This window comes from Coenobita brevimanus, chromosome 64, assembly GCF_032717465.1.
Source record: "Coenobita brevimanus isolate Jiangsu-jjx chromosome 64, ASM3271746v2, whole genome shotgun sequence".
NCBI lineage: Eukaryota > Metazoa > Arthropoda > Malacostraca > Decapoda > Coenobitidae > Coenobita > Coenobita brevimanus.
This window is the reverse complement of record NC_137017.1, coordinates 1,952,759-1,965,488: the sequence shown is the minus strand read 5'-3', so window position 1 is coordinate 1,965,488 and position 12,730 is coordinate 1,952,759. Positions and strand designations below refer to the sequence as shown.

The following is a 12,730-nucleotide window of genomic DNA, read 5'->3' as shown; positions in this document are numbered from 1 at the left end:
ATTTTTTCCAGTTCAGATGCTGTCTACACATGCCTTTATGCATTTGCATCGTAATTTTCTCGTCTGTGCGCACCGATAACCACCCTCCACCCTGATCACTGCACTCTTATATTTGGTCCTCTTTGGGCTTTGATTTCTCTTTTGGTCATTCTGAACTCTTCTGTACACTCCTATGATTATCTCTTTGTGCACTTACTCTCCGCCCGTGCCCTGTAGTACTAACACTGCCTTATTGTAGATACTAGCAAAATGACACCGTGACTTGACTGATTCTTGGGCGTTGCGTGGTCCGTTTGTAGTTCTTGTGAAATTCCAGTCCTACCCCACTTTCGTCTGTATTATGGTGTTTTGAAGTCGATTTGGGCATATTTTGTAATCCTCCTGTCCTGGATTTATTTATTTATTCATTCATTATTCATGTATTTTAGGTAATTTTAGCCACTCGTGTATAGTCCTTATTGAATTCCTCATTTGGGTTGTCATTTCACGTGCTCTTTTTACCACTTTTGTTACTTTCCTGTTTGTTGCTATACTTTCTCAGGTTTGCGGTGCTGTGTCATCATCGTTACTACTTTCCTGTCCTGTGTGCTACTAGTTTCCTTAAGTGGTGTTATAAATCCACTCTTTACTACTTTGCTGTTCTACCTTTTCCCTCATGTGTGATATTGTCGCCTGTCACCTGGTCCACTTCTGAAAACCTGCCCCCCTCCTGTTTGTAATGCTGTGAATAACTCCAACTGTTAGGTGCTTAGTTACAGCATTGCCAGTGTAGTTGTGATTAGCCATATATTAGTGCATTGTTGTCACAGTCCTTGTAAGTTTGTCGTGTGAGGGTTGGAATACTCAGCGTCAGCCCCAAATCATACATTAAACAATCTCGCAAACGTGTACACATACGTAACAGAGAGACTTTTCGAACTGGAGGGGTTACGTTTACCATTTGTTAACCCCTTCACCATGAGGCTTATCTGTTAGGCTGAGTGAAATAGCCCGATGTTAAATAGACAAAATGAAAAACACGTCCTCTGGCTGAAAGTCTGATAACAAAGCATTATGACAGCTATATCAAAACTGTTTAAAGAGGCCGCCAACGCTACACCTAGGGTTTGTCCTTGACCATTGACCTGGACCTTTGATTGATATGCACCAATATTGCCACTTTCCCTTCACCCCAAATCCAAATCAGATCGGGCATTTGTGAGGCTTTTGCTGACATGAATATATAGATACTCACTCATATTAGCTGTGTTTCGGCGTGGTTAACAATGCAGTGATATATGGCTCTTTATAAATACAACAGGAATGATTGCACCTACCACATCACCACCTTCGCTGCTTTCCTGCCCTGGTTTTTCTCTTCCGTTCTCCGGTTATGCGAAATTGCGCGTTAGTTTATGGCCACCCTTGCTGTTCTTCTGTCTGTTGTTTATTCTCCCTTTCAGTGAGGTATGAATGTGTTTCAAATGGAAAAATTATACCCATGCATTAAGATATTCATTGAGAAGATAGCAGTTTTGGCCCAGCTTGGACTCTCTTCAGGTTGCACTTCAATATGTGGTTATAATCCTATTTGAGCACCACGAGAGGTAATGGTGGTATGTCCTTCGTCACCTCTGCCATTTTCCTGTCCTGACCTACTTCCCTGAGGCCTATCGCTACACTTCTCCAAGGACTACAATTATCTCTTTAGAATTATGTTTTTTCTCCAATCCCTGTTCTCGCCCCCAGCCCCCCATGACCCTAGGAGACCAGGAGGACCAGAACCATGAACCAGATGAGGAAGATGAGAAGATCTCCTTGTTCAATAACAAAATTATTCCCAAAATTGTCATTCAGCAGGTAAAATAGAAAAATGTTACAGTGATAATGTAAGAGGTTGGAAGGTGTTTAATGTTGAGGAAAGTCTCCATGTTCAGTATCCAGATTATTTCTAAATTTGTTATCCAGCAGGTGAAGTAAATAGCGATAATGGTAAGAGAGGTTGGAAGGACTTCAGTTGTCGGTATTAATATAGGGCTGAAATAAATTAATAATGCTAATGGTGTAGGAGGCTGGAAGGAGTTTTAGTGTTAAGGTCTCTCTATGTGCAGTAAATTACCCCCAAAATTATGATCCAGCGGGTAAAATTAAATAACGATAATGAAAGTCGTTGGAACGCCTATTGGGGTTAAGTTGTAAGTGATAAATAGACATAAGCTGTTATACTGTAATTCAAGAGGTTGGAAGGAGTTTAGTGTAAATTAGTTTTTTAAGAATTAAGTTACGGAAATATTGTTACATGATGAAGATGTAGCGTTAAGCCGTTAATTTTAAGAACTTGATGGAGAGAGTTAACATGAAGAGTTAACATTTATACCGTAGTTAAGATAGTCCTTTGTCGAAGGAATGAGTAGTGTTTCGGAGTTGGATGAATAGGGGTAACATCGTCCTTTGCGTGTTTGTGTGTGTTTTTTTTTTTTTTTCTGTGCATCTCATTGAACCTGTGTGTAAAGGGGAGGGCGGGGAGAAAAAGTTTAGGTAAACCTTTAATAATAATAATAACTGAGATATGCAGTGTCTCCTGGTTTCGGAAACCAGTCATGAAGTTTTTGGTAGTTGTTGTAGTGAGCCATAAGCCATTAACCCATTCAGTATGATGACGTTGATTAATTCTTACCATCAATAGATTTTATTCTTGCAGCCCAGGAGGGACTTTTGGAAATGGAGGGGGTTAGGGTTAGATATTTACATTAACCCTTCCACTACCAGAGTTTCCCTCCAAGTCACGTAACTCGTCTAGTGGTGGCAAGAATAATGTGCTCCCATGTGGTGAAGGATTTAATATAACATGCGTTGGTCTGCGGTTTTCCTAGATATTTGTACTTTGTAAGGGAAGGAGGAACGTGGTAAATAAATACATGTAAATGATTCGGAAGAAGTAAGGTACAGTAAGTATATACAGTACGCATTAACAGAAAAACGTTTATATTAAGAATACAAGAAATAATAAGTTTGTTCATAGCAGTGGGATGTTCTGAGAAAATCTAACAAAATAAATGTTAGTCATGTCCTTTTGTTCCTGAACGTAGATAACGGTATTAAGGTGTTGGAAACGATAAGAAGATAAATTTCCCTGTAAATTAATAATGTAGCTGTAATAAAAATGTAAAATTTAATATTATTCCCATGTATTTGTAGATGTATGTGATGATATTATTATATAGTTACTGTGTATTAAGGTAAAGGAAAGCTTTTTAAAAGTAAATTGGGTCTAACCAGGATATGAGTATACATTGTATGACATCACATCGTAGCTTGTGTGTGGATGTAAGTGACAGTATTAAGGTATTGTAGTAATAAGCAAATATGATAAGGAAAAGTCTCTTGAAAGAAGTAAACTAGGTGTAGCAGTGAAATATATTCTAACATGGTGCTTTTTCGTCGGTGGTTGTGTAGGTGACGATGGAGGAGCAGATGATCTTCGGTGCGCTGCAGACGCTGAATGAGGAGGCGTGTGAGGACGTACTTGAGGAGCAGGAAAAGATGTCTGACCTACCCCTCACGCCCCTCCATGGACGCTCAGGTTATTGGCATTAGTCACTTCATCCCGAGGATATATATATATATATATATATATATATATATATTATAGCTACCAGATGATTGGACTCAGCAGTGGGACAACTTTTTGAAGTACAGGGGTTGGACGCAGCCTTCATTAGCCCCTCCCATTGTTAGATCTTTCTTAAGCAGAGTATGGTCATATGCAGGCTGCATAAAGTACGCAAATACTTCCCCTGAAGGGGTTATTGGACTGCTTAATGTGCATGTGATGAATTGACTGGGGAATACACATATACGTATATACAGTGCATACACGTTAGAATGCAGCCAGGTTATACAATGTCCTTCAGTTCTCACCCTGTCCCATAAATGAGGATAATGGGTTGTAGGGCAGTTTCAGCCTGCATTCCACTAGGTTCCTATCCCAGTGAGCCTGGATCCACATTAATAAAAACAGCAGTGATATTCTACATTTTACAGTACCAGATATAACTAATATTGTGGTAAATTCAGTATACCACTTCGATATTTTGTACTTAATCTTTCCTGCTGTGGTGCAGATGGTGATGAAGCTGATGGTGGGCATGCTGAGGAGGTTGAAGTGGTGTACCTGCAGTCGTCCCCGCTGATGCACCACAAGGTCGTGTCAGCACCTGTGTCAGATGGAGAGTCAGCAGCACCATCACTTGCCTCAAGCTTCTCTCCCTACAAGTCCAACAACGTCTCTCTTTCAAGGTACAGTCCTCACCACCCTGTGTTTCATAATTCATTGTTAAGAGATTCAGATGTGACCAATTCATAGTGACCAGTGGATAATATGGATGGGAGTGAAACCACCCGTTTTATATTCAGTGTTCATGTATGAATTTTCTGTTATGTGATAGATGAGGACAGCACTTCACTTCGGCAGGATGTCACATGGCACCGTAGTGTGTCATGTGTATATTGTTTATGTAGTAGGTGAAGACTGGTGTTCTGTTATGCGTTGTAACAGTTGAAGACTCCCAGTGTTGTGTTATGATGTGGTAGGTAAAGACTAAGGTTTGATTTGAGAATTTCACTCTCACAAGTTATTTATAAGTTATTACTTTCATTAGGTAGAAATGTACAGTATTTTTCATTATAACTTTTCTCCTATGACATTTTTTTGCAAATTGGTGTGAGCCAATGAATAAACTTTGGGGGTCTGGTACCAGAAACCCCCAAGTAGGTGTCATATTTTGTGTTAGAAAAGATTGTCAGAATTTATGAGTCACACACACACACACACACACACACACACACACACACACACGCACACGCACGCACGCACGCACGCACGCACACACACAGGAAAATTTAAATGTAGAAATGAATGAGCTGACGTGGAACAGTTTACGAAGGTGAATAGGTTGTGCTGTGACGTGATAAGTGAAATTTATTCATGTGTTGTATTGTGGTAGGCAAAGACTGCTGTTATATTGAGTTTTAGTAGGTGTAACGAACCGGTCCAAGCTAACCTCGGCTTAGGGCTCGCCCTTCAGCCCACTCATAGAAAACAAACAAAAACAAAGAACACTTCCCCTACTTTTACTGAACCTCTTGCTTAGGTTAACATAAACTCTGCCAGACAACAATTCTCCATTTAATTTTGATCCATACACTCAGTTGAACATAAACACAAAACAGGAATGCTTCCACTTCCTACCCAGTCAGCCCGCAGTGTCACAGCACCGCCCTCCATGCACTGTAAGCGTCACACCCCCGTCTCCCTCACCCGCAGGCTGCTCCTCCGCGTGGCAACTTTACAGCCCCCCCACGCTGAACACACTGTAGCACCAACTGTGGCCCTCCTTTCAGTGCTCCACCACACATACGTCAGCATGATATGGTCCTGCAGCATCTTGCTCTCTCCGTTTAAGCAGCAGCATCCCTTGGTGTCCACTACATCGGTGAGGAGCCCGTCCATGCTGGCTCACTGGACTCTACTCCACCCAGGCAACTCCTGGAGGCACAAGATGCCTGGAAGCCTGTTCTGAGCCTTTGGCAGTAGAAATCTCCAGAGCACAGGAGACACCTCAGCAACACCACATATCTGCCAGTCCCATGTCTGCTTTGCCACTCCCACAGACTCCTGCTGACACAGTCTCATGACAGTTCTACCACCACTTAGCAGTCATCAACACCCAACTCCATGACATCCCCTACATCCTTCCCTTTATACGGCACCACCAACAGAGGCACATACCTGTTTATATTAGGCAGAGTCACCCACAACACCACAATCAGCCACACATGGACGGACCCTACTTATATTTTCTCCTGCCAAAAGGCAACGCCACGAGGCTTACCATGCTAGCCCGCGAGCTTCCATAGCTTGCTTAATTCAAATTCTCACACTCGCCCCTTCCAAATTTGTGCGTGCAACTCCTCACATACAAAACACATTGGTCCTCCCTCCTGTGCCTGTGCAGAAAGCCTACGAGAATGCCTAAGTCCAGTAGCTTTCTTTACTTCATCCTCAGCGGTCCCCCTATGCTGCGGTACTCCACCCTGTGAAACCTCTGGCTCAATCTGTCCTTCTGCCACCTCTTGGTCCTCCTCAGTGGATGACAGCCGGTTTCCCAAGCCAAACTCCTGCAACACTTCATCCAAATCTGGCATTTCCATCTCCTTCCCTTCCTTTTGCCCTTCTTCACTGTCAACACCTTTCTTGATCACTTGAACCATTTACCTCACTGTGCTGTACCCGCCTCCAAGGACTCAAGTTGCCGCGATGCTTGACCTTTCATTACCTTGTTTTCCCTCTGGTCTCACCGTATATACTTCACTGACCTCATCCAACACTCCGACTACTACCCAAACCTCTGCTGCAAACTTGGGATGTATCTTATTCCTACCTACCACTGAATGGTCCCCTAGCAGTACTTGTTGCCCCACCTGCAAGAGCTCTGCCCTACCGTGCTCCTGCCTCTTTCCCCGATTTCCCTCACTATCCTGTTGCATGTTCCTCGTTGCAGCTTTCCTTGCAGCCTGCTGTGTCTTCTTCAGCTCTTTAATCCACTGATGGTGGCAGATAGCAGCCTCCTCTTTACCCAACGAGAACCAGTCTAAGGGCAAATGAGGTTCGTCTCCAAACAACAGATAATGGGGTGAAAATCCTGTCACGAGTAGGGAGTACCGTTGTATATAGCTGTCAGGCTGGACAAATGCCTTGGCCACTGCTCCCTTTGATCCCTACCCATGGTAGCAGCATGCCATGTAGAGTCCTGTTGAACCTTTCACAAACCCCATTCCCATGCGGATGGTAAGGAGTTGTCCGAGACTTCATGATGTTGTAATATTTGCACAGCTCCTCCACCAGCTGCCCTTGAAAATTCCACCCGTGGTCACTGTGGACCTTCTTTGGGCAACCAAACCTATGAAATATCTCCACCAGAATACTGGCCACTGTGCTGGCCCTCTAATTCTTAGTTGGAAAAGCCAAAGTTAATTTACTGAATACGTCAGTCACCACCAAAACTTTCTTCTTTCCATCCCTGGCCGGCTGCAGAACAGTAAAGTACATCCAGTACTTCCCATGCCCTGCTGGCTGTGGCTGTCCCCAGCCTAGTCTTTGCACTCGGACCCTCCTCCTTCATCACTGCACACATCTTGCAACCAGCTACATACTTTTTGATGTCTTCATGCAATCCAGGCCATGCAAAGTTCTTTCTTACCAAAGCAGTAATCCTGGCAACCCCTTGATGACCCCGTTCATCATGAGTCCCCTTCATCACCTCCCTCTGGTTCAGTGGCAGGAGCACCTTCCACGACTTCTAATCATTCGCCTCACCCCTTCAGTGTATAACTCCATCCTTAATAATCAGCCACCATTTGACTGCAATTGTCTGAACCCCTCTGACTGCAATAGCTCGTTTATGTCTTTCAGGTGCAGCTTCTCAGTCATCTGCATGCAAAACTTTCCCAACACTGGGCATGACTTTTGTGCATCCCCCATCTGCTTCACCCCAACTATGTCCCACACTTTCATCAGTCGCCCCTTTTGCTTCCGCCACTTCGTGGGGGTCCACCCTAGACCTCAAGGACTGAGCCTTCTTCCTCAAGGTTGCCCGTTTCCCGACTGTCTCTGCACACAGTCCTTAAATTTCTCACGCTGGAACCTAAGGGACTCCGTAGACCACACATGGAACAAGGGATGGGGGAAGAGGCACTCCTTATAACTCTCTTTTGTCTCTGCCTCCTCCCTGCGGATCTGCTCCACCTCGTTCACTTTCTTATCTGTGCCTTGCACCAGCACTTGCCGCTGCACATGTGGATGTTCCTCCCACCATGTCTGTAACTTCACACCAACTTTCCTGTCTCTTAAATTTCTTTAAAACCAGGTATTCAGCCGCCACCTTTGAGCCTCCCTTCCCTTACGTCGCATTTTCTGCATCTTTTGTTCAGTCCATACCAAGAGTCAGCAAATTCACACACACCATTCTTCTGCTGCTGCACACAGGCATGTAACTGCTTTTCCAAGTCCACGTAACTCAGCTTCCTCCCAAAGACACTCTGCAGTTGCTTGAAAAGATCAAGCACTGACCACTTGATTGTTGCTGGCCCTTCCAAAAATCCACATAACAAGTCACAGGCTCCTGTCCCTGCAATCCCACTAACCTTATATTCTCCTCTGCCTCTTTCACCCACCCCTCCAACTCTGTCCCTCCTTAGCCTGCCAGAAAATTTTGCAGTTGTAGGGGGTGACTGAGACCCGACCAAACTCTGGGGCTGCCCACTTCCATCCACTCGCGGCACAATTTTTTTTATAGCATTCACCAGCTTCTAGTTAGCAGTTTGAAGCAGTGTGTCACAAATGCATCTTTGTTCTCCTCTATGTTCAATTTTTCCTTTTTTACCCCTTCGTCCTCCACTGGTGGAAACACAAGATTCTCCATGGATCTGCCCTAACTGGACCCAAGCAGGAGTTTCACCCACAAAACCCAAAAGGGCATAAAAACCACGCTCTGCCCCCAATTCTGTAATGAGTGGGTCCAAGCTGACCTCGGCTTAGGGTCTGCCTTACAGCCCACTCAAAGAAAACACACATGAAAACAACAAAAACAAAGAACACTTCCTCTGCTTCTGCTGAACCTCCTGCTCAGTAATAATTCTCCATTTAACTTTGATCCATACACTCAACTGAACATAAACACAAAACACAGACATGCTTCCACTCCCTACCCAGTCAGCCCGCAGTGCCACAGCAATGCCCTCTGTGCACTGCAAGTGTCACACCCTGTCTCCCTCACCCGCAGGCTGTGCCTCCGCTTAGCAACTTCACAGCCCTCCATTCTGAACACACTGTAGCACCAACCATGGTCCCCTCGTCAGTGCTCCACCACACTTATGTCATTGTGATATGGTCCCGCAGTTTCTTACTTTCTCTGTTTAAGTGGCAGCATCCCTTAGTGTCCACTAGACGGATGAGGAGCAGCCCTCCACTCTGAACACATCGTAGCACCAACCATGGCCCCCTCATCAGTGCTCCACCACACTTACGTCAACGTGATATGGTCCCGCAGTTTCCTACTATATCCGTTTAAGTGGCAGCATCCCCTACACGGATGAAGAGCCCATCTGCACTGGCTCGCTGGACTCTGCTTCACCCAGGCAACTCTTGGAGACACGAGATGCCTGGAAGTCTGTTCTGGGCATTCAGCGGTAGAAATCCCCAGAGCACAGGAGACACTTCAGCAACACCACACATCTGCCAGTCCCACGTCTGCTTCTCCACTCCCACAAACTCCTGCTGACACAGCCTCTTGATGGTCCTGCCACCACATATCATCAACACCTAACTCAATAGCACCCCCCTACATCCTTCCCTTTATACAGCACCACCAGCAGTGGCATATACCTGCATATATTAGGCAGAGTCATCCACTACACCACAGTCAGCCACACACGGACGGACACTTTACTTATTCTCCCGCCTAAAGGCAACACCACGAGGCTTACCATGCTAGCCCACGAGCTTCCACGGCGTGCTCAATTGAAACCCACACATAGAGAAAACCTAATTGTTTTGTGAGGTTTATTGACATGTTGTCTCCCTCCAGAGCCTCATCCCTGCGCTGCTCGTCGACCTCTACATCCCCCAAGCAGAGCACAGCAGAGCGACCCCCAGGGCTGCCTCAGGGGACCTCTCATAGGCAGGACAAAGCCAACAAGGTTCATGACGTCAAGGATACACCGTCATTTAGGCGGGTGGGTACAGTTGAGATTTTACTGTTGGCACTATATTTACAGTTGATACTTTATCGGTGGGACTGTCCTGTACTGATGAGATATCATATTCTTGCTGTATTCTTATGATTATAGGAAACTATCTTTCACCTCCTTCTTGCCTGCATGTTTTTGCATATGGCATATTGATATTCCCTTGTGTGTTATTTATGCATATTGTGTCATCTTCAGTATCATTTATTTCCATAATGGTCATTATCATCATTCATTTCTGCCTAGTAAATATGTGTTTATTTTAATAAGATATCAGTAATATAAATACAATAGAATATTCAGATGTAGGATGCAAAACACACAGCCAAGGAGTAGATGTTAGCCTCCTAAGCTCATGAGAATATGGCCCATATTGCTGGGAGATGACCTTTTTCAGGGGAAAATTGTGATGCTGTTGTACTGGCTCCTTCTTAGTTACTAACATACAATATTTGTATTAAATGTATAGCTTTGTTTATGATGTAAAGTTGTAGTAAAAATTTCCAGGTAGTAGTTCAGTATCTATTAGATGCCAGATAATTCCCATCCCAAGTTTTAGTGGGAATTCGGATTACAGAGACATGAATAAAGTGACTGTATGTTATTCGCACCCAGTTTGTAGTGGGAAGTAAGATTATAATGATGTAGATGACTAAGTAACCTTTTGATAATGCACACTCCAGTATTTAGAGAGCAATAGGGTTACAACACTGAATAGCCTGTAGAGTATTGATCATCTGCCACTTTTGTGCTGCCTCATAGGTGTCACTGTCAACCACCTCATCACCAGTACGCCGTGACCGACCCCAATCCCTGAACCTGGGTAGTGACCGCACTGCCTCCAGCCCAACCACACCACAGCATGAGTTCCCTCGGCCCTTCCTACATGAGCCTGCTTCCGATACTGAGCAGCCCCTCTCCTCGCTCCCTGACTTACCAGAGGCAGTGGCTGGCGTGAAGCACATCACCCTGGCTGAGCAGTTTTCAGCCACTTCACTTGAGAAGCTACGGAAATTGAAACACAAGTTGCACCGAGCATTGGGCTCCCACGACAGCAATGGGAGGGAGTGTTCCGATGATGCCGAGACCTCGCCTTTGGTTCTGGCCACTCCCATGCTCAGCCGCCACTCCCCTGTTCTTACCCCAGACTCTTGTACGCCTACTGCCAACCACTGGGGAGGTACAGACAGCCGCCCTGCCACACCTCTCTTACGGCAGAATGCTTTCGAGGCCTCACCTTCTTCTCAGATCACTGTTAAGAGTCCTTCAGTCGACCGGGAGACACCAGTATGACGATAGTGAAATAGTGCTGGTGTGGCAGGAAACCTCTTATGATGTGCTGTCAGCGAATCTCTATCCTACCAGCATCCTCTGAAGGCCATTTAAAGCTGACAAAGCATAGGGAGTTTCTTCTCAGCAATTGAGCTGTCTCAGATGGTTTGACTTCCTTTATGTATCCACCAGATCATGAGAAGACCCATTTCGCCTACTGTACAGTAGCATTTTGAATTGGTTCTGCAGAACTCAGGCATTCATCATGCCGTATCACATTTTCAAATATGAACGTGAATTGTTTACATACAGTGCATAAACGTTTTCAGTGAAACTTGACAAGAGGCAATACCAGTTAAATTGTGGGCCAGACATGGTGCCACAGTATACTGGACTATAACAGTGTGATACATCAAACTACTCTTACTCAGGCTGTGACCGTAGTAGTGATGTGTTGTAGTGTAACAAGAAACTATATTTTAAGTATCTAATATGTGGATGTAACTATTCCACATGTTGGTATATTTATATCACAATGATATAAATAGTTGTGCAATACCATTTTACTCACCAGTTGAGTTGTATTGCGTAGATTTACGCCTGAATAATTTATGTGTTTTATATACAGTGCTGTACTTGAATAACAGGCCTCGTGTACTGGACTTTGTGACTCAGTGGTGATAAATTAGCGTAGAATATTTTAGTGAAAATAGTTTAATGACTCATTACTACCATAGATTTACTTTGTGCCGTAAGTACTGTAATTATAATTTATAAACAGTGTCCTTTGTCAAGCATGCAAGCAAAATCAACTGCATTTCATTGGATCGGTGATGAATAGAATTAAGTGGATTATTTAGTGGCAAGAGGTTATAAAAGAGAACCCGTGTCGAGCCGAAAGGACTGCATGACTGATGGCTGCCTTGTGATGTCACGCCCACAACAGTTTTTATTTATGTCACTTCTGATGTTTTGTTCTTGGTCCCTGTAGGCGCTAGATCACAACTTATCAAGCGAGATATTCATGTTAAATCAATGAAGGAGGGTGACTAACAGTGGTGGTTGGAATAATGATGAGAAGTTGTAATAGGGAGGTCAAAAGTTTCGTTTAACCACCTTGGATAAAGCTGAGTATGTTAGAAGCTTCCAGTGATGATTAGTTGTTAGAGAGACTTGAAGTCCTAATTGATATGACCATCCTGGATGATCTCTGTTATGAGGCCTCTGGCAATAGGTGGATAGAGAGACAGACCAACACCGTCAATTCCTAACAACTTATAAGGAAAAATTCAAACAGTCGCAGACAGAAGTACATGTAGCTTCACAGTACATGTCTGGGTTATGGATCAAATGGAACAGTATTCAAACTCTTCATGCAGCCAGCTTAATTATTAAGCTAGATCTCATTTGGTATTGTCACAGTTTGCAGGTGATGTTAAGGAGTTTTTTACTGCAACTCGAACATAATTATCAAGGTCTGTTCGTGAGAAAGTGTGTCTAACTTTTGAGGTGTCGGGGTAGTTGGCTGTACAGTTATAGGTTTTCATTATAAGTTGAGGATATACTCCAAAATATCACAACTTTTTCCAAACAGTTAAATCTATAAATTGGGGAGAAGATGCAAATCGGCTTCAAAGGCAACAGGGCAGGTGTAGCTAAGAGGCATTTAGTC

The 12,730-nt window shown here is 44.1% G+C and overlaps 1 protein-coding gene across 1 annotated transcript; it reads left to right on the top strand.

The window, feature by feature from the left end:
* The first annotated feature begins 1,053 nt into the window (after nt 1-1,053).
* On the top strand, nt 1,054-11,079 carry LOC145404625 (uncharacterized). Its single transcript, XM_080276147.1, has 6 exons — nt 1,054-1,104; nt 1,729-1,839; nt 3,436-3,562; nt 4,104-4,278; nt 9,627-9,774; nt 10,549-11,079. The coding sequence occupies exons 1-6, from the start codon at nt 1,054-1,056 to the stop codon at nt 11,077-11,079; spliced, it is 1,143 nt and encodes a 380-aa protein (XP_080132273.1).
* The last annotated feature ends 1,651 nt before the right edge of the window (nt 11,080-12,730 follow it).

Excerpts from the sequence above, each read along its gene's own strand:
- LOC145404625 (XM_080276147.1), top strand. The coding sequence starts at position 1,054 with ATGACAGCTATATCAAAACTGTTTAAAGAGGCCGCCAACGCTACACCT. Across the intron at positions 1,105-1,728 it reads CCGCCAACGCTACACCTAGG|CCCCCCATGACCCTAGGAGA; the intron begins GTTTGTCCTTGA and ends TCTCGCCCCCAG. Across the intron at positions 9,775-10,548 it reads ATACACCGTCATTTAGGCGG|GTGTCACTGTCAACCACCTC; the intron begins GTGGGTACAGTT and ends GCTGCCTCATAG.